Here is a 24,833-nt window from a genome sequence, read left to right on the forward strand (position 1 = left end):
ATCTTTCCTCCAGCGGCACGTCAGTTGAGTGACATGACAGCACCCATCATCTGCTTGAAAAATTCTATTACAAAATGTCCGTCAGTCATGAAAATTGAAACAAACTTTGGAAAGCAAACTCTCCAAATGCTTGGCATGTCCTAAAACTGCTTTCCAGCACAGCAATCTTTGTAATGCATTGTACATCACAGACCTGCGAGTGTCTTGAAGAGAGGACAGCATTTGTGCTTTTCAACACAGGGACTGCATTTTCACTGCCTCCTGCTAAACAATATCTGTCAAGTTATGATGTTCTCTAAAAAAGAAACAGTCAAGCGCTATTTCGTGTACATTTTTGTTTACGTCCAACTCCATCAACACAAACAGATTTTCACAATTGTTGGATTTGACCTGATGGAAGCACATCGCTCGCATTTAACTCATAAATTTGAAATTGTTATTGCTGCTACGTCTTGGAGAGCATCAATAACTATTGAGTGCTTTAAAGTGATGCTTAAAATCCTAGGTGCCCCATACTGCTTAATAAAGTGTGGCACGCAGACACTGTACTTGGAGGCCACAAAAACAGAGTGAAAGAGCAATGAAGCACGGGCAACCTTCCTTTAATTACCTGGCTTTGATCTCAGCTGGCCTTCGTATCATTTAGTTTTTCTTCAAGAAAACTGATATTCCCTGCTGGTTGGTGGGAATCTGCTGTTTAGAGACAGGCCAATTAAGTCGTTTTCTATACATTTTTTCATGCTCAACTGTTCAGTTTCAGTATGTTAAACTGAAGGGCAATGTATTTCTCATTTACTTCGTTATTATCAGTCCTTATGTATACTTGAAGCCAAAATGTATTATGACAGAAACAGGAACGTAATACAAATGTCCACAAAGTGTCTTGAAATGAGAAGTAGATATTTTAATGGAGCTTTGCATAAGAAACATAAGAAAAGAAGATGAGCATATCAAAAAACTTCAAGCAAAGCTAACTGGTTTATTAAGAAAAGGGGGTATCCTACATAGTCACTGAGCTGAGCTGGCTGCCTGGTCACAGTGCCCTCCAGGCCTTCAGATCTGGTCCACTTGGGTCTTGCTCCATAAATTAATTAAGATATTCATGAATTAAATAAATTTATTCATCAATTAAAAAATAAGCCGTGTGTTTTTTCAGTCCCCAGTTGGCTTTTCAGTTTTTAATATAAGCTTTGAAGTAAATGGGCAGGACAAACAGAAGTTATGGCAATATTCCCTCTGCATATTCAGGCAAAGGTCTGATTTCCAGAATGTGGCTGACTGCATCCCACCTCTGCCTGGCCAGAGGCTTCTCTGGGGAACTTCCTTCAGAAGAAGGCAAACACCACTGAAATATTCTTCTCATTATTTTTGGGGGAAGTTTTAAAACATTTAAGCCTCAAATTATTACCAGGTGAGTTGCGATTTTGCCCATGCTTATTTTTAAAACAGAAAGTGCCTCTTCTGATTCATTTCTTGATGTAAAATTCAAGATTTACGTGTCTTGATTTCCCTTAAGAGAAATCCAGGGATACGGAACAAACTCCTGCCCCTGAAGTCATCCACAGGGGGCTTTTTTAATGACCTGAACAGCACGAGGATTTTGCTGCTCAAGTTAGAGCGGTATTCTCTGTTCTCATGTTAAATTTTGTTGGCCAGAAGTTGATCCCCGCTTGGCCCAGGAGCCACACAAAGGTGATGAAACCTGAGCAGGTTCTGCCTTCACTCCTTCAGGGCTTCAGGGAGACCCCAAACCTGCACTGCAATGGACCCATAAGCAGCGACCTCAATGGGAAACCAGGATTCCAGAGCGGCGTCTTTCCTAAGCACGTTGAACTTCAGTCCAGTTCTTCTCTAGGCCAAGATGCTGATTTTCTTCTAACATATTAGCGTTGCACAGCCTCTGCTTTTGGCTTTTCCCCGTCCTGCAGAGGAAGGAACGGTGCCCTGCCTGCAGGAGGTCTGGGTGAATGCACGCTCTGTGAGATCCGGGCACACCCTGGCAGCTTCACCTCCTGCACCATGTGCAAGGCAAAGATAGTCCTGCATTCAATTCCCAGCACCGATCACACAGGATGACAGCGATGCTGTTTGTTTTTGTTTGTTTGTTCTTTTCGGGGGGAGGAAATAGCTCTATCAATATATTAATATTTAAATTCTCTGCCTTCAATGTCACAACAAAGCAGATCTCTCTTTTTCAATAGCAGCGGCTGGGAAAACGATCCGCGTTACCAAAGTGCCACCTGCTGTACAGCATCCGATGGCGACAGTGCATCTCCCTCCCCAGGCGCTCAGGGCAGTAACCGGATTCTCCAGATCTTTTATTTGCTTTCATTTACTCTGTTTCACTTTTATTTACTTCGTTGTAAGGATCTGCGCTGACGAAGCGAACACAGAAGACGTGTTGCCACCTGTGTCGCAGCGCTAAGACCGATCCTCCTTTTCAGCTCGGACTGACGGGTGCAGTGAAGGCTTGCGGATCAGACCGAAGATGGTTAATGTGGGTTAGTTTTTTTTCCTGCTGTGTGTGCCGGAAGGCGATGCTCCACGGACCGTCCTGTGCCGTGCACCCAGCTGCCGCTGAGAGCAACGGGCGGGCAGAGCAACGGCCGGAGGGATCGCACGGCCCCAGGCAGCAGCTTTGGGGTGCTCGTTAAAGGTTTATTGCAAAGAAATAAAATAAAATAAAATAAAATAAAAAAGCATTTATTTGGAGTTTTAGCACTGCGTTCACGCACTCGCAGCTCAAACCGTCCCGGCGTTCTCGTGGGACGTCGTTACGTTGCTCACAGCAACCGCCGCTCCCGGCACGAACGAGACCGCAGCCGCTCGCCCCGCGGACGCACACGGGTACCGGGCGGCTACCTGCCCCGCTACCAGCCCCGCTACCAGCCCCGATATCCGCCCCGATATCCGCCCCTTCCCACGCCGCTCCGCCGCTCCCGCTGACGGCGCCCCCCGCGGCCCCGCGCGCACGGCGGAAGTTGCAGGCAGTCCTCCGCGCCGCTGGGGGCGCCCCGTCCTCCGCGTCCTCCTCGCGCGGCCGGGCTGAGGCGGCCGAGGCGCTGCCTGACCGGAATCCCGCCCGGCGCGGGCACGGCTCGCTGAGGCCGCAGGGCGCAGGCGCGGCGGGCGGCCCGGCCGGCTCAGGACCCCGGTCCTCTTCCTCCTGCGCGGCGGTGGTGGCGGCGCTCGGCGGGGCTGTGCGGGTCCGAGATGTCGACCAAGAATTTCCGCGTGAGCGACGGGGACTGGATCTGCCCCGACAAGAAGTGAGCGCCGGGGGGCGGGCGGCACAGGCCGGGCCGGGGCTCGGGGCTTGGGGTGGGCCCGGCCCGGTCGGAGGCCGCTGCTGACGTGTGTCCGTGTGTCCGTGTGTCCGTGTGTCCGTGTGTCCGTGTGTCCGTGTGTCCGTGTGTCCGTGTGTCCGTGTGTCCGTGTGTCCGTGTGTCCGTGTGTCCGTGTGTCCGTGTGTCCGTGTGTCCGTGTGTCCGTGTGTCCGTATCCTTGCCGCAGGTGTGGGAACGTGAACTTCGCCAGGAGGACCAGCTGCAACCGATGTGGGAGAGGTGAGCTCGGCCTGGCCCGCGCCGTTCCCTCCTGAGAGAAAAACGTTGGAAGTTTGTAATCGGCCGTAAACGTGAGCTGTCGGTGTGTTTGCTTCCAGAGAAAACGACCGAAGCCAAAATGATGAAAGCCGGAGGGACGGAGATAGGGAAGACCCTGGCAGAGAAGAGCCGCGGCCTCTTCAGCGCCAACGACTGGCAGTGCAAAACGTACGGAGCGGAATGGCAGCGCCTGCAGGGCAGCGTCCAGCTTGTGGGGATGTGATCTAAGGGTGCTTATAGGGGCCGCTTCTATTTAACACCTTCATTAACCGTCTTGGTGAGGGCATTGAGTGCACCCTCAGTAAGTTAGCAGGTGACACCAAGTTGGGAGGGAGTGTTGGTCTGCCTGAGAGGAGAAAGGTACTGCAGAGGGACCTGGATAGAATGGATTGATGGGCCAAGGGAAACTGTGAGAGTTTCATTAGGGCCAAGTGTCAGGTCCTGCATTTTTGTCACAACAACCCCAGGCAGCCCTATAGGCTTGGGGAGGAGTGGCTGGAAAGCTGCCTGACGGAAAGGGAACTTTGTGTGCTGATGGACAGTCGGCTGAATGTGAGCCAGCAGTGTGCCCAGGTGGCCAAGAAGGCCAGTGGCATCCTGGCTTGGGTCAGGAATGGTGAGCAGGACTGGGGAAGTCATCTTGCCCTGTACTCGGCACTGGTGAGGCCTCACCTGGAGTTCTGTGTTCAGTTTTGGGCACCTCAGTACAGAAAGGACATGGAGGTGCTGGAGCAGGTCCAAAGAAGGGCAACAAGGCTGGGGAAGGGCTTGGAGAATGTGGCCTATGAGGAGAGACTGAAGGAACTGGGGCTGTTTAGTCTGGGGAAGAGGAGGCTGAGAGGAGACCTGATTGCTCTCTGCCAATAGCTGAAAGGTGATTGCAGCAGAGCGGGGCTGGTCTCTGCTCACTGGTGACAGAACGAGGGGAAATGGCCTCAAGTTGCACCAGGGTAAATTTAGGTTGGATATCAGGAAGAACTTCTGTACTAAAGTGGTTGTTGCCCACTGCAATGGGCTGCCCAGGGAGATGGTTGAGTCACCATCCCTGGATGTGTTTAAAAGCCAATTGGATGTGGTGCTCAGGGACATGATTTAGCGGAGGGTTGTTAGGGTGGTGTGGTCATGGTTGGACTCGATGATCTTTAAGGTCTTCTCCAACCTGAGTGAGTCATGCAGGCTGGTAGTGAAGGACGAGGGAAGGGCTTTAAGTGAAAAGATGGGAGGTGTAGGTCAGAGGTGAGGGGAAGACCTTTACTTGGAGGCAGTGAGGCCATGGCACTGCTGCCCACAGCTGTGGGTGCTCCAGTGCTGGAAGTGCCAAGGCTGTGGGTGGGCCCTGGGCAGCCTGACATAGTGGCTTGCAACCCTGCTTGTGGCAAGGGGTTGGAATGAGGTGGCTCTTAAGGTCTTTTCTAGCCTAAGCCATTCTATGGTTGTGAGAGTTGATACTGATGGGAAAACAGTGCTAAAACACCCAGGTATTCCATTAAAAGTGTTTTACTGTGAGGACAGCGTTCATTTCTGCTTGGCAAACAGCAGGTCCTTAAGTAACATGGCAGGAGAAATGTAACAGAGGAGAGAAAAAAACAAAATAAAAAGCTCTGATTTTTCTTTGGTAATCCAAGATGCTTCCCAAGTTTGGAACAGACATAAGTGGAATTGCATCTTCTTTACAGTATGATAGCTTATTTTTAATATTCACTGAGTTTTTAGTGAGTAAAATTGGACACATAGTTCACTACGTAGATGATTTTGCAGGCAATCGGTTCAGAATGTGAAGTTTTAAATCAAAAGATGATTAGTAAAGCACTTTTTTTTAAAAAAAGGAACTTCCAGGAGGGCTTTGACGCTTGGGATTTGCTTGCTGACAGAGCCTTCTAACCAGTGAAACCTGGCTGTGCTTGGCTTGCATATGCTGTGACCCAAACAAAATACCTGCTCAGTAAAACAAAGTGCCAGCAGCAAGCACATCCATTTACACATACTGTTGCAGCAGACTTTCTGATAGTGAGAAAATATGAGAGGCGAACGCCTGCGTGTCCGTTTGGCAGCCTTGGGATAGCTGAGTGTTTAGGAGGCCCCTCTTCACAGCGCATCCTGTGCATGCAGGCAGGGTAGCAGGGAAGGCAGCAGCTGCCTCAGGTCAGGCCCAGCTTTGCTCAGTGCTGAGGGCAGCAGTGTGTGTGAAGGAATCCTCTCAATTGCTTGTTCATGGCTGCACCGGGTCCTGCAGACCACCTGCTCTGCTCTTTGGGATTGAGCAGCATCCTGATGGTAGCTTTAAGGGTAGGGTAAATGTGAGTGGTGTTTTGGGGCGCAGCAGGACAGGAAGTGCAGAAACTGTAGCTGTGCAGCAGAGGATGACAAGGCTTGCTGGCCAACAGCGTTCTCCTTGTATCACCTCCATTAACTCCTCAGAACAGTGAATGCCACTAGTGAGAAGTAATGAGAAATTTGTATTATTTCATTTTTCAGTGAATGGTAAACCAGGACTGTGGTGTCTCACCATGTAGCTACACGAGCACTGGCCTTCTTTCCCTTTTTTTTCCTTTTAGTGGCAATGGTATCTGTTTCCTCTTTTTCCTTGCATACTGGAATGCGAATCTGATAGCACCAGTGGTTCCTTTAGCAGTTATATCCATAAAGGATGCTTGCAACTGCTTTGCCTTTAGCTGCTTCAGAATCATTTTGTTTAAATATCTCAGCTAAAATATAACTTTAATTGTATGCTAATGCATTTTGGGCAGTCTTCTGTTATTTCTTTTCCCTTGGTTTGCTTAGTGTGGTCCACATCCCATCATCTTCATGCTGTCAGTGTACTCACAGACTCCTTGGTGTCTTGGTGGCCATCTGCCTTGGTCTTAATTATGCCATGTTAGTGACTGCAAACCACTGCTGCAGCTTGTCACTTTTGCAACTTCTTAGTGTCACCTCGACACTTAAACTGTGAAATTTGAAATAAATTGTTTCTTATTTATACTTTTTTTTTTTTTTGTTTCCCCCCTCTGAAGATGTGGTAATGTGAACTGGGCCAGAAGGTCAGAATGTAATATGTGTAATACTCCGAAGTATGCTAAGTTGGAGGAGCGGACAGGTGAGTTGTGTATGGCCTTAAAATACTGCAGTTGTTGCAAGAGACTTCATTTTATAATTCAGGGTGATCTGATTTTTTTTCCCCACAGTATAACTGCTTTTTCTTCTGTGAGTAGATCTTGCACTTCTTACACTTTCAGTACACAGAAAGTAAAGCATGTGGTGGTTGAATTTGGAAAATCATCACATGTTTGGCTTAAGCCACAATATTTGATTTTTATATTGAGAAGCTTGGAAGGAGTAATGCTACATTTTCTTCATCTCCACGAACCCTAGTATATGCAGTGCCCATTTCTTAGTGAAGATTTGGTCAGTGATGCATTTTAGGTTCCTTCTGCTCTAACAGCACAGCCCAACCGTAACTAGAACAACGGATATCCTTACAGTGTGGGCATAACACGGATTCATTTAAGAAATAGAAAGCAGGCAGAGAAGAGCACAGCTTATTATTCAAAAAGAAAGGGAGTATTTCTGAACTCCTTACAAGTTCAGGTGTCCTTCGGAGTAAATTTGCAGCTGCACGTGGGGCACAGCACACTGCATGCAGCTGTGGGAAGTTACAAAGTTAGCTGGCATCCAAATCAGTTTGAGTTCTCTGCTTGCATTATGAAGAGGAACAGAAAGGTTCTTGGCACCTGTGCCATTTAATTCAACTACAGCACGGTCTTGTTTGTGTTTGCCTCCTGAGGGTCTGTACGATTTAATGCCACAGAGCAGTTGCAATATGGGAGCAGACTGCTGTGCCCAGGAGCCACAGTGGGGGCTTGGTGCATGTGAGGGCTGGACGTGGCAGAGGGGCTTCAGAAACAGCAGCTGGGGAGCAGTTATGGAGCACTGCCTTCCCTGCCATGTCCACCGACTGCTTCCCTGAAGTGGCTGCTCTGTTGTCTGTGTCATTTGTGTTCTAATCACTTCTCTCAGTTAGATAAGCTGAGGGGCTATTTTTAATGAACATGTAGGGATAACCTTCTTGAGCTCGTACTACATTCTTGTGGCGTGAATTTGTGTTGCCACTGAAGACTTCTAGAAACTGAAAGCTTGTTGTAAAGTTTGTGCTTAACGTAGATGAATTTGGTACATCCCAAAAGACTGTTTTATTTTACCACTTTTTAAAGGGTATGGAGGAGGATTTAATGAACGAGAGAATGTTGAATATATAGAACGTGAAGAATCAGATGGGGAGTATGATGAGGTAAGATGAGATAATGTGTTGTTTGGGAGAGATGTATTGTGTGACCTGTGCTTGGGATTCCTGTATTTGTTATATTTAGTTCCCTGATGGGGAAAAGTGCTAATGAGTAACACCTCGTGGTGCAGCTCTGTCAGATGCTCGAGTGCAAAAGCTTTGAGCTGAAAGTAAATGCATCTGTATTATATTTTGAGGGCTGAAAACTTCAAATTAAACTGTTGCGAGCTGTGTTTTTCAACGTGCTTAATTGGTTTCAAGAGAAGGCATGTTTTCAGACATGTTTAACATTGTTATGTAAATATACTCCATAGACATAAATGCAACAATATTCTTTTATTAAATTTGGGTTCCCAATGATTTTGTCTGAAAGCAGTAATTTTATCTGACAAACATCTCCCTGAGAAGTCTCCTAACTGACATTTCCTTGCGCATCTCCCTCAATTTGAACAATACCTTATTTAAATCGATGCATATTTATTTTCTCAAAGAAATCTGAGGAAGGAGGTGGCACTGGGAATGACTTTTCATAAATCACATACTAATGCAATGCAATTTCTTAGTTTGGTCGCAAAAAGAAAAAGTACAGAGGAAAACCAGTTGGGCCGGCATCTATCCTGAAGGAAGTAGAAGATAAGGAATCTGAGGGGGAAGATGAGGAGGATGAGGATGGAGATCTTTCCAAATACAAATTGGATGAGGTACTGTGTTTCATTTTGTGGATTGGTTGGGGTTTTTTTGTTTGGTTACTGTAGAGTAGTTTAGTAGTGGGTGACGTTTGGTTGGTATTTGATACTTATACACAATCATAAGGTTGTGTAGAGGAGTAGCTATCAGAATAACGCCTGCAGCTTCTGGGAAGTATCTGCATGAGATCTGTGCTGTTCTGATGGCTGCAATCGAGGCTGGGTAATTTTCTTTAAATGAGAAAAAGCACTGAAGTTTGTCTGAGATCAGAATTCAAGAGTTTGAGGTTTAAATTGGAGCTTTTCAGTCTGGCAGCCTTACAGAGGGAATGTTCCTGAACTTCGAGGCTTTCAGAATTACTTCAGGTTTAGCTATAAAGTGGAACGTCATCAAATAAGGGAACTGAGTTTTGTATCGGCGTTTTCCAGGATGAGGATGAAGACGATGCTGACCTCTCAAAATATAATCTTGATGCCAGTGAAGAAGAGGACACTAATAAGAAAAAGAAACCCAATAGGCGCAGTCGGTCCAAGTCTCGATCTTCCCACTCACGATCTTCATCACGCTCATCCTCTCACTCAAGCTCAAGGTCTAGGTCCAGGTAAACGGGTACAGGTCAAGGGTAACGCCAGGCAAAATGTCAGTATCTAACTTCTTTATTTACTTATTTTCTTGATTGCCTTACAGTTTTAGTTTAATAATGTTGACAATTTTATGTACAGAATTTGCACAGGTAGATGATGTTCTGTTCTGGCCTTCCATGGTTTCTCAGTAGGAAGGCCCTGTATGTCTTGCTGCTTGCTTAAGTGAAGTTAATATTTCAATTGAAATCTTCAAATAAATGACTGAAAAAAGCTTATCTTCCAGTTTATTTTAGACTCGTTAGCCGTAAGCAATTCAATGAATGTGCTTTTTCTGATGATGCTGAGTAGAGTTTTTGAACAGAGAAATAGAAGAGTGAGATTGTTAAAGGAGGCAGAAGGGGGCAGTGATGCAGTCCAGACAGATTCAGTAGATGGACAGAATAGAAGCTATCCTGGAAATAAAAACAAGAAACTTGAACTTTCAATACAGTGGTAGTGCAGTCAGAATAATACTAAAGATTTATGAGGAGGATTTTTTTTCTTTTTATGATGCAGCTGGCAAGGCAATAGAGCAGGTTTCCCAAAGAAGCTGCGGATGCCCCATACCTGGAGGCAGTCAGTGCTGGGTTGGATGGGCTCTGGGCAGCCTGCTGTGCTGGAAGGTGGCTCTGCCCCAGCAGGAGGTTGGACTGGAGCATCTTGAAAGGTTGCATCCAACCTGAGCCATTCTGCAGTTCTGTGATGTTGATGGTGGAGTCATGAACCAGTGTCTGCTGGGTAGATTTAGGAGCTCACTTCATTATTTAAATTTAATAACATATAAACAATTCAATGAATGTTTGGTAATCACATTGTGATCAATCTCAGCTGCCTTGTAATTAATACAACCATAATACTGATAGGTTGGAAACCTGAAATTGCTGCCAACTCATAGAACCATATATAAAGATTTTATACATGAAGTTCAAGTTTCTTCTAATCTTTGTAGCTTTGTAACTGCACCTCTCTGTTCTAACCACTCTGATCACTGCCCGAGTTCTTCATCCCCTCACACTAACCAGATATGAGCCATTCTCTCTGTTTTGTCCTTCTCCCTGCTGTTACCATGCTTTTTTTTTTTTTTCATGCTGCCTCTTCTATGAGAAATGTTTTGGGGGGAAAAAAGAAAAACCTGTTCTCAGCCTCCTGGCTCCCTCAAATGCCTTCTTGACTAATTGCCATATGGCTGCAAGGAGCAGCACTTTGAGTAACACTGACTGAGCTGAATGCCTGTCAGCTATTTTGGTAAACGAAGTGAGCTGTGTAGGAAGTTCCCATCACTTCTTTGAGGAAGTGGCTGCATTGCCCTTATGTGGGGAAGTTGCATTATGCTGCTGGTGTGGGCTGCACTCAAGTGCAGTCCTTTGGTTTAGGTGGGAAGATCAAAGGAGGCAGAAGTGTTCCATCTGGCTGTAATCTTCATAATTTGCAAATGTTAGCAGTGAGGCAAAAAGTAGTTTAACTTAATTAAATTTGTTAGCAGTCGATCAACGCTTGTAGTTACCAATAATTTATTGGCAGTGGGTTGGTTGTTTTGGTTGTGGTTGTTTTAAGGTTGAAATGTATATTTTCAGTAGTTTAAAAGGAAATTTTCATGGTGCTTTTGTTTGGCAAAGCAAAATGAAAAAGACATGGTAACAGTACAAACTGGGAGATGGGCAGCATGTGTCTTCTGTCTGAAAAGATGATAAGGATTTGATTGCAAAGCCTTCTTTTCACAACTGTTACTGCAAGTCGGCTGCCATTTTTGCATATCTCTTGTTATTTGTGCTTCAAAGAAACTCCATCAACGTGGCAAACTTGAGAAGCTATCTGAGCAGTTACAAGTAGTGTCAGCCCTGTCTGCATTTCAGCCCAGAATAAAATGACTGCTGAGTTTTTAAATCATGGAGAAATTAGTGCAAAAACTGAGAACTGTTTACAAACTGCCTGTGAGAGCAGAGTTAGGCAGTTTGAGTCCTAGTACTCTTACCTCATTTGCTTCTCACAGAAAATGGTTTCCAGCTAAGGCACAAATTAAAACCTCAGGCGTCGATGTCATGAAATCATGGTTGTGCAGTTGCTTGACTCATTCTGCAAAACAGCTGCAACCCTGTGTAATTCCTGCACCTTGTTGCAGGAAACGTAATGAAAAGCTGAGCTGTGAGTTACTGAACGCACCGTGTGAGCACGTTAAAGTTGCTCTTGGCAAATACAGCGTGCAGATATCGGGAGGCAGGGGGAAGCTGTCAGCATCTCGTGAATGTAATCCAGTTGTCTTGACACATAATTGTCTCTGCTGTGTACAGCAGTCGTTCTGCTGAGTGCAAGGCAAATACTGGAAAAAATCTTCCATGTTGTTTCAGGTCCCACTCAAGAAGTTCTTCCAGTTCCAGATCAAGATCTCGTTCCAGTTCCAGAGAACACTCTAGATCTCGTGGGTCGAAATCAAGGTGAATGAGGTAGCACCCTCTCCTGCAGAGAGGAAAAAAGGGCGGAAGAACTACTTGTTTATTGCACCGTAAAATTATTCCGGTCAAAAGCATGAACTCATTTTTATCTCGGAAATCAGAATTCCTGGGGTCTTTGCACAAGAGTGCTGCCACTACCGATGTATTTCTTGAGATGCGAGGTTTTGTTGGAAGAGTTTAATTCTGATCTAAGCTAGACGAGTGGACGCCACGCATCTGCACTTTGGAATAAGAAGAATCTGAGGGCACGTTCTCTTGCTTCAGCACTTTTTGCTGCTTCCACCTCAGCTACTTGTTGTGGAAGAACAGCAGAAAGTGTGCTTTGCTATTTCTGTGTTTAGAGATAATGTAATTTCCACTAGATAGCGCTGCCACCACCTTCATAGCGTGTGGGGACTGTTTAAAACTCATGCGCAGTAAGTGGTGGAGACTCTTAAAATAAGGAAAGACAGCTGGAGTTGAGAAGACATGTCCTAAATGCTGCCACTGCTCTGTGGTGGCAGTAATGTTCTGTGGTGCCCACGTGAGGTTCAGAGATGGCAGCCGTGCTGCTAGGAAGCAAAAAAGCCACGTGTGGCTGCAGCAGGTGCTGAAGGGCTTCTCAGCTGAGCAGGTTATTGCCCTGTGCTGCACACATCTGCTGAGGGCCCTGGTGGAGTAGCTTGCTTGGGATAGGACTGCTTAATTATTGACAGTGAGAACCCTGGGAGCACTTCACCAGCAGTGTGCGCTGTGGTTTTCTTTGAAAACGTTTTATTCAGCTCACTGAAAAAAAAAAAAAGCCTTGTTAGGTGCTCTCACATAATTCTGGACTGGTGTAGGACTTCCCAGCGCTGTTACACTTTCCAGAGGTGCATTTATCTATTTTTTTACATGATGAGATTTTTAAGTGCTTGTAAGTGAAGCTGGATGTCTTTGTTTGTTTGTTTGTTTTTAAGAAATGCCACATTAACTGATATTCTAAGATACTGTATCAACTCTTTGAAAGGGTAGATAACAGCAGGACAAGGGGAAGTGGCTTTAAGTTAAAGGAGGGAAGATTGAGGTTGGATGTCAGGGGGAAGTTCTGTGCTGTGAGAGCGGTGAGGTGCTGGAACAGCTGCCCAGAGAGGCTGTGATGCCCCGTCCATCCCTGGAGGTGTTCAAGGCCAGGTTGGATGGGGCCCTGGGCAGCCTGGGCTGCTGTGAAATGTGGAGGTTGGTGGCCCTTCCTGCAGCAGGGGATTGGAGCTTCACGATCCTTGAGATCCCTTCCAACCCAAGCCGTTCTGTGATATTTCTGTTATATTGTTTCAGTTGCAGAAGGTCTTGCAATCTACCCATATTTATTTTGGCACTTGTAAATACCCCTCCAGGGGTTTTTCCTGTTCTAGTAAGATGAGGAATACATTACACTTGAAGTTTCAGCACAAAGTATCCCTTACTATGAAGTGAAACATTGTTAAATTGGTATTACAGCTGTAGTTTCTGAGCTCTTTTGCTTTGTGAGCTTAACTACGGGGGGGGTCTTCATATGGCACCCTGCTGTCCCAGTGTCCCACTGCTTTTTGTCCAGTCACCTAGCACTGGTGAAGGCTGGAGAGAGGTTTCCAAACCACTGGTGGCCTGCATATCTGGAAACTCAATTTAGCAAAATGTATAGAGAGAGATTCTATTGCAGTCTGTGCTGTCAGTTAACTCAAGAGTAAGTATTAAAGGATCCTCAGTCCTCTGATAGAACACGTACCTCGTAGAGTAGGAGTGCTGACAAGAACTGTCTCGTTTTGTTCTTTCTTGGCTCTTTCTCTATGATCCCAGGATTAAATCTCATTTATTTCTTAATCGATAAAGATCCAGCTCCAGGTCCTACAGGGGGTCTTCAACCCCAAGGAAAAGATCTTACTCCAGCTCTCGTTCGTCCTCGTCCCCCGAGAGGAGCAAGAAGCGGAGTCGCTCTAGATCTTCTTCATCTGGTGATCGCAAAAAAAGACGATCGAGATCACGGTCACCCGAAAGGTTTGGGTTTATGTAGAATAAGAATGGCTGTATTGAAACGTGTGATTATTTTTGTTTTTTTTCTCCTCGAAGGACAGAGGTTCGCTAGGAAGCAATTGAATTCTGATGCTAGCAGTAGTTTTCTCACTTCCCCCATTTTGTTCCCATTAAAACCTCTTTATTTGTTTTGGGTTTTGTTTGTTTTTTTCCTCCTCCAATGAAGCTCCCTCCTGCTAGGAGCACGTTCCATAGAAACACTTGGGTCACCGTTCTTGCAGTGTGCAAAACTGTTAATTCATATGTGCATTATTAATTTGTTTTCATAAGTGAATACTGCATTTAGAAGTTATGTTCTATTTTCAGTATTAAACTTAATGTGAATTTAATTCTAGAAATCCGCATTTGTTATCTTAAAGTGGTCTGAAGTTTTTTATATTCTCATAAGGCCCCTATCAGATATACTTGGCTTCCAGCTATTATAGGATGCAGACTACTCTAAGTGGATGCTAAAATTGATTTCAACTTATTTGTTTGCATGCTTTCTCCCTTTATATCTTGCAGACGCCGCAGATCATCATCTGGATCTTCCCATTCTGGTTCCCGTACAAGTTCTAAAAAGAAATAATGTCTTAAAGCTCACACGTAGGGAAAAAAAAAAAAAAAAGAAAAAATTTCCAGTCAGTGCATGAGACATTTTTAAGAAGTTGGTGTCTTACTTGGTCAGAAGTGCTAAATCTGCTAGTAGAGGTGCATGTCTGTCCTTGCTTTCTGGAAAACTGCAGCTTTGTTCATTCATGAAACAAAAAGTGAGATAGCATTTTAAGCCATAAACCCCTCAGAGGAGGTGCGAGGGTTTTTTGTTTTGTTTCTTTGAGTAAGAGGGGATTTTTTTTGGTTTGTTTTGCTTTTATTTTTTAAAGACTCAGTTACTCAGCTCCTGGCTTTCCTACGTATGAGCAGACACGGGTTGGATACGCTCATACACCACCCTGCTCTTCACGTGGCAATGGCAAAAAAAAGCACCTGAGGATGTCGGAGGAGCCCACGAGCTTTCTGCACCTCGGGAGCTTGTTTCACGTAGCTCTTGTGGGACCACAAAGATTAGTGTAGCTGTAGGGCTGTTGTTGCTCACTGGATCAAAGTCGTGAGTTCCTGGGTCTTTATTTTTCTGTGCTGTAGTATAGGTGCTTGCCCCCTTCTCTCTCTTTAACTACGCCCAGAGCAGAAATGCTGCTAAGTCTGGAGCCCACAGTATGGTCCTGCAGAGAGCATGTAGGGATGTCTGAGACGTGGGCACTGCCCTCTCCACTGCTCCAGCCTTGCAGCTGCCCGTCCTGTGGCTGTGGAAAGTGCACTTTCTGCAGTCGGTGCTGGGTTGAGTATTTTCACGTGGGGGCTCCTGGGCTTTGCAGTCCTTTCTTTGGGAAGGATCGCTTGGGAGCTACTCTTGAGGTGGAGAAGTGATGGAAATGGCTTCTTGGAATGAAGGGAAGTTTCTGCAGCCCATCTGTAAAATTCATTTTCGGCAGACAAATTTTCCAGGTATCTGAATTTTATTTATGTTTAAAAACCAAAATAAACCGTAGAAAGTCCTAGCATCACGAATGTGTTCTTCATCATTCTTTTTTTTTTCCCCAAACGTATAATTTATGGCTTAAAATGCTTTACAGAACTTATTTCGCTAGTAATATCACACTGAAACTTGGTCTCTCTTGAGCTCCGTTTGGTTAAGAAAGATTTAAGTGTCTTCGGTGCCATCACAAGGTAAGTATGTTGAGGAAAAGTCTTTGTAAGCAAACAGACAGCAATTCTCTGCAGTTATCTCCGCTGTACGATTTCAAACCCGTAGTCTACAGCTGATTTTTCAGATGAACTCACCAAAACAAATGGAGCAAAACAAAAAACTACATTGTTTTCTTTTCCAAGACTCTTCTTTCAGACTGTTCTGTAAGCAAAATTGTTTTGGTGTAGAAATATTTCTGTTAATCTTTTAGCAGGGAAAAAAAAAACAAAAACGACCTGCAGTTTCTTCTTCAATGCTTTCTTTCCATCTGATTTTCGTGCTGAGTGTGTGTAGGTTACACAAGAGCAGGTTAGTCTCATAACTGTGCCTCTGGCACCTTCCAAGTCCAACTACTGCAGTGTAAAGAGCAGATCTGATAGCCGCTATGTGTTACCTTCTTTGACCTGTGCTCTGTATTCCAATTGTTGCTGTACTTACCCGGATGAGAGTTTTTACATTTAGCGAGTGGTGGCCTACAGACAAAAGAAAATTATGGTTTCGTTTGGCTTAGATAAAATGTAAGGCAAAATGAATCTGTAGACGAGTGTAAATAAAAGCTGTGAGTCAACTGCGTGCTGAGTGCTTTCTGTCCAACACAGGCACGTCCTGACAGCCACTGGGAGCTGTGTTACTGCAGTGCAGGAAGGGCAGCATGTGCTCTGTGTCCTCAGCTTGTGGTTATTAAATAGTGGGAAAAACCTTATAACCATAGTGCTGGTTAAATACAAGTCATCTTTTTTCTGCTACTTCAGGATAGTTTGCACACCTTCCCTGATTTTGGAAGGGCTTTCAGAGGAAGCAATGTCTGAGCTGTTTGCATGGCTGCTTTGTAGTAAGGTGCTGGAACAGCTGCCCAGAGAGGCTGTGATGCCCCGTCCATCCCTGGAGGTGTTCAGGGCCAGGTTGGATGGGGCCCTGGGCTGCTGTGAAATGGGGAGGTTGGTGGCCCTGCCTGTGGGGGGGTCGGGGGTGGGTTGGGACTTGATGCTCCTTGGGGTCCCTTCCAACCCGGGCCATTCTGTGGTTCTGTGCCAAGCACGGCACCGCGGCATCCTTCGCAGCGCCTGTGCAGCCTGCTGTAGCAGCGGAGCGATGCGGGACGGTTCGGCGCGGCCGTGTGGCGCCGCGCGCAGCGCTGCTGCCTCAACGCGGTGCTGTAGGCGTTTGTGAAACTTTTCTACATCTGCGCAGTGCCGTTAGAGGCGTCGGGCTACAAATGCAGCCGGCTGGTTTTCAGCAGCAGCGGTGCGTTATTGCACACAGCCGGTAGCTTTCAGCCAGGAGCGCGAAGGGTGCGAAGCGCGGGTGCCGGCGGGCGGCGCGTGGGGGCGAACCGCAGATGCCGCTCCGCCGCGAGGGGAGCCGCACCGTGCTGGTGCCGTGCCGTGCCGTGCAGTGCCCGTGCCGTGCCGTGCCCCTGCCGTGCCGTGCCGTGCCGTGCCCCTGCCGTGCTGTGCAGTGCCGGTGCTGTGCAGTGCCGGTGCCCTACCGTGCCGTGTCCCTGCCGTGCCGCGCCGTGCCCCGTGCCTCTTGTCCCCTCCCCGGGGGCGGTTCCGCCTCTTAGCGGCGGAGCCTCATAGCGGCGGCTCTCCGCTGCTCGGTGCTGCCATGGGCCGGGGCCGCTCCGCTCCGCCGCCATGAGCCGCCGCCCGCTGTGCCAGCCCGGCGCCAACGGCACCGAGCCCATGCGGCCGCGGGGCAACGGCACGGCCCGGCCGGCGGAGGGCTGCGGCGCCGTGTCGGTGGCGTTCCCGCTGACCATGATGATCACGGGCATCGTGGGCAACGCGCTGGCCATGCTGCTGGTGTCCCGCAGCTACCGCGCCAAGGAGAACCGGCGCAAGCGCTCCTTCCTGCTGTGCATCGGCTCGTTGGCGCTCACCGACCTGACCGGGCAGCTGCTCACCAGCCCCATCGTCATCGCCGTGTATCTGTCCGACCGCGCCTGGGCCAACGTCGACCCCTCGGGCCGCCTCTGCACCTTCTTCGGCTTCAGCATGACCGTCTTCGGCCTCTGCCCGCTCTTCATCGCCAGCGCCATGGCCGCGGAGCGGACGCTGGCCATCCGCGCCCCGCACTGCTACGCCAGCCACATGAAGACGCGGGTCACCAAGGCCGTGCTGCTGGGCATCTGGCTGGCCGTGCCCGCTTTCGCCCTGCTGCCGCTGGCCGGGCTGGGCCGCTACGCGCTGCAGTGGCCCGGCACGTGGTGCTTCATCAGCGTCGAAGGGCAGCGCCCCAGCAGCGCGCTCTTCGCCTCCGCCTTCGCGGGGCTGGGGCTCTTCTCGCTGCTGCTGACCGTGGCGTGCAACCTGGCCACCATCGAGGCTCTGGTGTCCCGCTGCCGGAGCAAGGCCGCCGCCTCGCGCTCCAGCAAGCGGTGGGGACGGATCGCTACCGAGACGCTGATCCAGCTGCTGGGGATCACGTGCGTCCTGTCGGCGTGCTGGTCGCCGCTGCTGGTGGGTGCCGTCGAGGGGTCCGAGGGGAGGCGGTGCGGGTGGGACGGCGCGGTGAAGGAGCGGCGGTCCCAGAGGGCAGAGCGTTTGGAAAGAGACGACCGAAACCTGTGATGGAAAGGAAGGATGAGGAGGAGAAGGGGGGGGGGGGGTTGTAAAGAAAGGGCTGAATGTGAGGAGACGGGGCTGGGGTCGGCGGTGCGGGAGATGGACGGGTGTGCGGGGGGCCGGGGGGAGGCGGCGCGCTGTGCAGCCCGGCGGGTGTGCCGAGGGGCAGCAGAGCGGGGGCCGAAGGCACAGCGATAAGGGAGGCAGAACCTCCCTGCTCCGTGGGGCCCTGCGTGCCCCGTGGGGTGGGAAGGAGTCGTTCTGTACTTTTTATTTGCACTCTTTGTAGCGAAACTGACCTCCGTGCTCTGTGAGAAAAGGTGCCGTGTGTGACTTTGCAAGCGCCCTCTGGTTTTCAGCAGCTTGCTCTCTCTGCTTATTTAGTGTCGTTTTCCTTGATTTTAAGAGCCCTTATCTTGCTCTCCCTCTCTCGTGCCCCGTTTTGGCGCAGACCCCTCCCCGTGCTGTAGTAGAAGGGACTGCGTCCACATCTGCTGCTTCTGCATGGGACGAGGGAGCACCCGAGAGTCCAGAGCCCTTCATTGTGCCATCGGAGGGCAATGTGGTTTGGGAACAGTTTGTACTGTTTGGAATCCTTCAGCAGGAGAGGGGCGAAGCTCGCTTCCGTGATGGGTGCTGGATGGCACAGGGAGGATTTTTCTCCCTTCTGTGCACAGAGAGCTCGAGCTCTGTGATGGAAAGGCTGGCAGAGCTGGCAGTTCACATGGCCGAGGTAAAAAATAGAAAGTAAATTAATTTATGAATATTATCCTTGTAAAATTCCATCAAATCTCCCAAACAGCCCTGCCCCCAAAAGGAACTCAGAGGCATCAAGTTTAGAGATGATTAATAGCTTCTGATGGAAGTAAAATGTGATCTCTGCTTTAAGTTGAGTGAGAACTCGAGCTCATCCTACTTCTGGAAGTCCGGGGGTCAGAGCTGGTAATGCTGGCAGAGCTGTGCTGCTCTTCCTGTGCTGCAGCCCCAGCAGCATTTCAGTCGTTCTACAGGAGTTAGCTGCTGCATGCTCGTCCGTAATTAAAAGGATAAAAAAAAAATGAAAAGAGAGTTATTAAAGGCAGGAAATGCATTTCCCTCTCAGTTCTTGTTCTCATATTCTTCCCATCCGGATGTGGGTGCTGCTCTGTGCTCCCCCAGCTTGCAGAAGAGCTGCTGCACATAGGCTGGTAGAGCAGAGGTGCCTGAGCTGGGGGGTATCTGTTGTCCTCCTTTGGGACGTGGATGCTCAGCAAATTGATGACAGTGCAGGGATTCCTCGTGGTGCTTTGCTTCCTGTACTGCTCAGAAAGCTGAAGCACAGAACCGTGGGGGCTGGAAGGGGCCTCTGGAGCTCCCCCAGTCCAACCCCTATAAGCAGTTTTCCACTGCAGGTGCTCCAGCACCTCTCTGCGCTCTGTGCAGGGCTCTGCTGCCCTCCGTGTCTCTGATTTATGCCATGTTTAGAGGAAGAGAGGAACTGTGTTCGTAGTGCAGGCGCCAGGTCTTTTGGTGTGCAGTCAGGACCTTGCCTTCAGCACGGAGAGCCTGAAAAATGCTCCACTTCCATAAGGCACTGCTTTAGTGTAAATGGCTTCCAGTGTGCACTGCCCTGGTGCTTGTTTGGTGCTCGGCTGCTGAACAGAACCACTGAGGGAAACGAGCAGCAGACCGGGGCACTCCTGGGGTGACGGAGACGTCATTCCTTGTTTGCTCACAAGCACAGCTGCACCCAGACTCTCATTCTCACAGTCATGCTTTAGCAGCTCCAGGGTGCAAACTTACTCACTGCCGTGGTACTTTCAAGGCTATTCAAGCTGAAACACTCAGATATTTTGCTGCTTTTCCTTTCAAATGTGCAGAACAGTTCCAGAAAGCACTTTTACTGAGAGAAGGGAGGCAGCGATGTCACTGCTGAGGCACTCATCCTGTATGGAGCAGCACCGCGTCCTGCAGCGCTGGAGGCTGCCCGCTTCCATGCCCTGCACACAGGGTGCTGCAGCAGGGAAGGCCCAGAGAGGCTGTGATGCCCCGTGCATCCCTGGAGGTGTTCAAGGCCAGGTTGGATGGGGCCCTGGGCAGCCTCAGCTGGTATTGAATGTGGAGGTTGGTGGCCCTGCCTGCAGCAGGGGTTTGGAGCTTCGTGATCCTTGAGGTCCCTTCCAACCCAAGCCATTCTGTGATTCTAGGATTCCATGACCTCCTGCAGCCAGGGCGCTGGATTTTGCTGCACTATATTTGTCCTACATAAGACCACATCTGGACGTTAAAAATGAGACCATGTGCTTACTGCACGTGTGTGATTCCCTGTGTTGCTGCTCTCCTGCTAATGTGCTCACCTCGTTGAAATCCTCAGCCTTCCCTGTCAGTTTCCAGGTGGACTGCAGGTGATTTCGGCCACGTTTCACAGAAACAGAAGGATTTCTTTCTGGTCCCCTGCATTACTGGAGCTGAGGACTGCAGAGTGCACAAGAGGTGTGCAGTTCTGCTTTGCATGCTGGCTGCAGGTGCTTTACTGGAGCAAAATGACAATTCCGACTCCAAGATAAAGTGGTACGCGACTGTAAGTATTAATAGATGCTATCAGGAAAAATCATATCCTGGCTTCGTTGTGGTTCACCCACCACAGCCGCTCTTTATTTCATCTGGAGAGTCCTGTATTCCTTCTGCAGCTCTCCTTGCTTTGTGGGAGAGAATTATTGAGGCAGCGGATTAGGGCTAATGGGGGAGGAGAAGCGGTGTAAACAGATAAATCTTCCCGTCTTCACGATGCGCGGAAAACACGTTTGGATTTTTGGAAGCTATCTGATGAGAAGATTCCGCAGTTTGGACCAGGAATTTCACATCCGATTCTTGCCCCGCATTCCAGAGCAGCCACTCAGCCCTCGCGTGGCCTAAAAATACACACCTCTGAGCACAGCAGCTATTTGCTGTCCATCTTGGACTGCGGATAGCAGCAGCGTGGCCACGCAGAGACCAGAAAATGCCCCCTGAGTGAGGCGGTGCGGATGGGCTGCTGTGAGCAGACAAGAACACGCCGTAACCCCAAGTGCTGCCCTGCAGGAGGGACTTCTGTATGGCAGAGAATTTCTGATGGTCTGTCATCCAAAACTGGTTCCTACCACCCATGTGAAACAGAGCACGGTGCCTGCTGGGAACCCACACAACCACCCCGAAATTCTCTTGTGAACTACAGTCAGACTTCACAGAACGTCCACTTGTTGGCTGCGAATGCCGCAGCAGTGGAGGCTTGGTGCTACTGCACAGCTGCACTCAGTGATAGCTATAGACTGCTATCTAATTAATTGATTAACTTGCCCATTATATTGCTCTCGGTGTTCTGAGCCCAAGGTTTGTTGGCATGGATTGTATGGTTCTTCTGACTTTGCTCCACCTGACACTGTGCCTCTTCTTTTTGCATTCTCTCTCCTAATTAATTTAGAAGACCAGTACAGGCCACGATAAACAGTCCCCAAGGACACCAGAAAAAATTTCCAGTGAGGCAACTGATGCTCCAACAACTGTTCCATTATGTAATGAAGACCAAAATAAGCAGCAGTTGCCTGCTTGAGAAACGTATTTTATTAGTCTAATATTTTTGTAGCTCCATGGATTCACTCGCGAAAGAACAAAACGATGAGGTCTGCAAAGTTTGTATAGGGCTCCCAGAAGACGGCCCTGAAGAGCGGATGGAGGGACAGCAGTGCTGGGAGTGATGGGCACGGCTTGGTTCCCACCGGCTGCAGCCGGGGCGCAGCGGCACACAGACAGGAGCTGCTCGGTGGGCACACAGGCAGCAGGATGGTGCCAGGGCCCTCGCTCAGCTGGGGAGGCAGAGTGCAGAGCCAGGGTCGTGTGGGCACAGTGTGCCTTGGGCCATTTGGGGCGCTTGGGATCTGTACCCACGTTCTACAACCTCTGTCTGACTGTGGTTGCTTTTCATTTTCGAGTGAGTTGAATGTAGCGGATGGAATCCTCAACTGCTGCTATTTAAAGAAACAAAAACAATTCTACTTTGCTGTCGGAGCTGCCCTGCTGTCTGGACTGCCATGTGGAAGTCCCATGCGAACGTGGGGCGGAACATGTTGATTTTGAGGTTGGCAGAGCCCTGGCACAGAGCCCACAGAGGTGGGGGAGCCCCCTCCAGGGAGATTCAGAACCCACCTGAGTGCTTTCCTGTGCAGCTGCTGTAGAGGTTGGACTGGGGGATCTCCAGAGGTCCCTTCCAACCCCTACAAGTCTGATGATTCTGTGCACTCTTCCAAGCCTTTCCCAAGGCCACAGTCACTGATCTGGCACCCAGAAGATCCCTTCAAGCAGAACACCCTGCAGGCAGTCCTGGACCCTGCTTAGGGCAGCCATTCCCTGCAGCCCAGCCATTGCCTGGCCATGCAGTGCTGCTTGAAGGCAGCACTGTGCAGAGCCCCGGCTTGGGGGGCCCCTTCTAGAGGCTGTTGCAGAGAGCTTTCGTAGGGCTGTCAGTAAGTGGCCAGGCCTCGTCCCCCAGCTGCTCCTGCCTGCTCAGGCTGGGTGCTGCTCAGTGCCCAGTGCCACTGACCATCACTGACGTGGCAAGCCCTCCGTACAGATTAGAAGTGACGTGAGAAAGCTGTAGGATTGGATATAGAGTTGGGCAGATCCTGGAGGTTTGAAGCCACGTCGTGGTGATAATTTCTCTGCATCTTGGCTTATATGGGTGGGTGAGTGAGTGAGAAGTTGGGTAGGGTTAGTACAGTGCTTAGTGCAAAAGACATGCTGCACTGCTTGCTGGCATCCACACCACAATTGGCAGACCCGCTGCATTCAGTTCCACTGAATTTCCAGACAGCCAAAGCCTTCAAGTCATGCCTGGAAAGGATTTGCATGCAAAAAATGACTCGTCCAGGAAAAGCCACGCATTCAGCTGCCCGGTCCTCCGGGCACCCATCCCTAGTGTTGGGTGCCTCCCTGCTGCCACGGTGCAGGGACCAAGCCTGCAAACACAGACAGCTGTCCCTGAGCTCTCCCCAGCTCTGGCTTCCCCTCTGCCACCGCACCATGGAGCATCGGGAGCCGTGCTGCACACACAGCCAGGTGCAGGAGCACAGCACCCTGCCCATCACGCGGCCGACACGCGTCATTTGGCAGCGAGCTGCAGCCCTGGGGCTGCTCAGAACAGGTTTGGATCCCCGTGCTTATAGGCCTCTGGAGAAGGCTGCAGCACAAAGTGTGACGTAGCTTATCTGCAGAGAAGCGAAACGCCTCCAAAGTAATGTATTTAAAACGACGGTAGTTGATACAGAAAGGTCAGGGGAAAACTTGAGACATACCAACCAACCACCATGGAAAATCAAATATGTCTGAGAACTTTCAAAACATGATTCACGTTTCTCCTGGTTACACATTGGTATATGAGCATCCCAGCACCCACTGCAGGGCCTGATGGGGACAGGCTGGGAGCCCCAGCACTGCTCACTGGAGAAGAGAAGGCTGAGAGAAATCTGACGGGTGCTGATGGATATCAGAAGGGCAGGGATCGGGAGAGGGGCTCTGTGCAGTGATGGCCAACCTACAGCAGATCCCTACAGCTGTTGCACAGGAAAGAATCCTGGTGGGATTCAGCTGTTCCTTGTAATTGAGATAATATGAAAATGAGAAGATGAGTCCCTTTAAGGCAGTGTTGCAAGGTCAGTGCTTTCCCTTTGCAGTCCAGGACTGGATCTGGGGCAGGGAAGCAGCACGTGCTTCCTTGTGTTGGCATCAGACCTGTGACTGTTTGCCTGGCAGCAGGAATGCAGTGGTGTGTCTGCCGTGGTCCTTAGACACAAATGCACAGACTGAGCTGCCTGCCCAGAGCTTGTGCATAGTTTCTGTGGTCGTGGTTCGAGTTGGACAAGGGGAGGAAGAAATCCCTTAGGGAATCATAAAACCATAGAAGCGTTGTGGTTGGAAAAGGCCTCTGAGCTCTCCAAGTCCACCCCCAGCCCACCTCATGCCCACTGCCCACGTCCCTCAGTGCCACCTCCCTAAAGCACTGAACCCCAGGGATGCTGACCCCCCACCCCTGGGCGGCTGTGCGGTGCTGAGCGCTCTTTGGGGCAGAGATGTTCCCCAGCACCCAGCCTGCCCTGCCCTGCACAGCGTGAGCCGTCACCTCTCATCCCATCGCTGTTAGCCAGGAGCAGAGGCTGACCCCCCCCACCTCTGCCACACTCTCTGTCAGGATTTTGTCTCTGGGGGTATTTGCACATAGTGATGCAGAGATGGTCTCTTGACTGTGCCATTTTCCCCTTCCAACTCTCCACAGGTAATGATGCTGAGGATGATCTTCAGCCGCACATCTTTTGAATCGTGCAAAGACTTCTCTGCAGAAACCCAAAGCTCAGAACTCTACAAAGAGTGCAATTTCTTCTTGACAGCTGTGCGCTTGGCCTCCCTGAACCAGATCCTGGACCCGTGGGTTTATCTGCTGTTCCGAAAGATCCTGCTCCAGAAGTTCTGCCAGGCGGCCAGCGCTGTCTCCAAGTGCTCCAACAACGAGTGGAAGGAGAGAACCATCACGTTGTCAGATGAAATCCGACGGACGGCGGCGTGACGGAGCGCGGATCCGCTTGCATGGAGACTGCTTTGGCCAACACGTGGCTTCGTGTCTTACTGTGAATTGGGCATCTGTCGCATGCTCACATCTGCGTAAACAGCGGAAAGCGGCAGGGCTGAGCAGCCTTAGAGTGCCAAATAAGTATTTATCCAATGTGCCAAAAATTCTCCGATGTAGACAGAGGGATTGGTTTTCATAGAATCGTAGAACCATAGAATGGCCCGGGTTGAAAAGGACCACAGTGCTCATCCAGTTCCAACCCCCCTGCTATGTGCAGGGCTGCCAACCACC

At 49.3% G+C, this 24,833-nt stretch overlaps 2 protein-coding genes across 2 annotated transcripts; both read left to right on the forward strand.

Moving 5' to 3' along the window:
- Positions 1–3,213: 3,213 nt before the first annotated feature.
- ZRANB2 (zinc finger RANBP2-type containing 2) lies at positions 3,214–14,296 on the forward strand (the record flags this gene model as incomplete). The annotated part of the gene is made up of 10 exons (XM_079535533.1): positions 3,214–3,269; positions 3,514–3,566; positions 3,665–3,773; positions 6,617–6,699; positions 7,814–7,890; positions 8,448–8,585; positions 9,000–9,172; positions 11,540–11,626; positions 13,475–13,639; positions 14,180–14,296. 10 exons carry the CDS (start codon positions 3,214–3,216, stop codon positions 14,241–14,243), a joined length of 1,005 nt encoding a protein of 334 aa, XP_079391659.1. The 3' UTR covers positions 14,244–14,296.
- A 2,742-nt stretch (positions 14,297–17,038) lies between these two features.
- Positions 17,039–24,539, forward strand: PTGER3 (prostaglandin E receptor 3; the record flags this gene model as incomplete). The annotated part of the gene is made up of 2 exons (XM_079535739.1): positions 17,039–17,863; positions 24,252–24,539. The coding sequence occupies 2 exons, from the start codon at positions 17,039–17,041 to the stop codon at positions 24,537–24,539; spliced, it is 1,113 nt and encodes a 370-aa protein (XP_079391865.1).
- Positions 24,540–24,833: the final 294 nt, after the last annotated feature.

This window comes from Tetrao urogallus (assembly GCF_951394365.1).
Source record: "Tetrao urogallus genome assembly, chromosome: 5".
NCBI classification, from domain to species: domain Eukaryota; kingdom Metazoa; phylum Chordata; class Aves; order Galliformes; family Phasianidae; genus Tetrao; species Tetrao urogallus.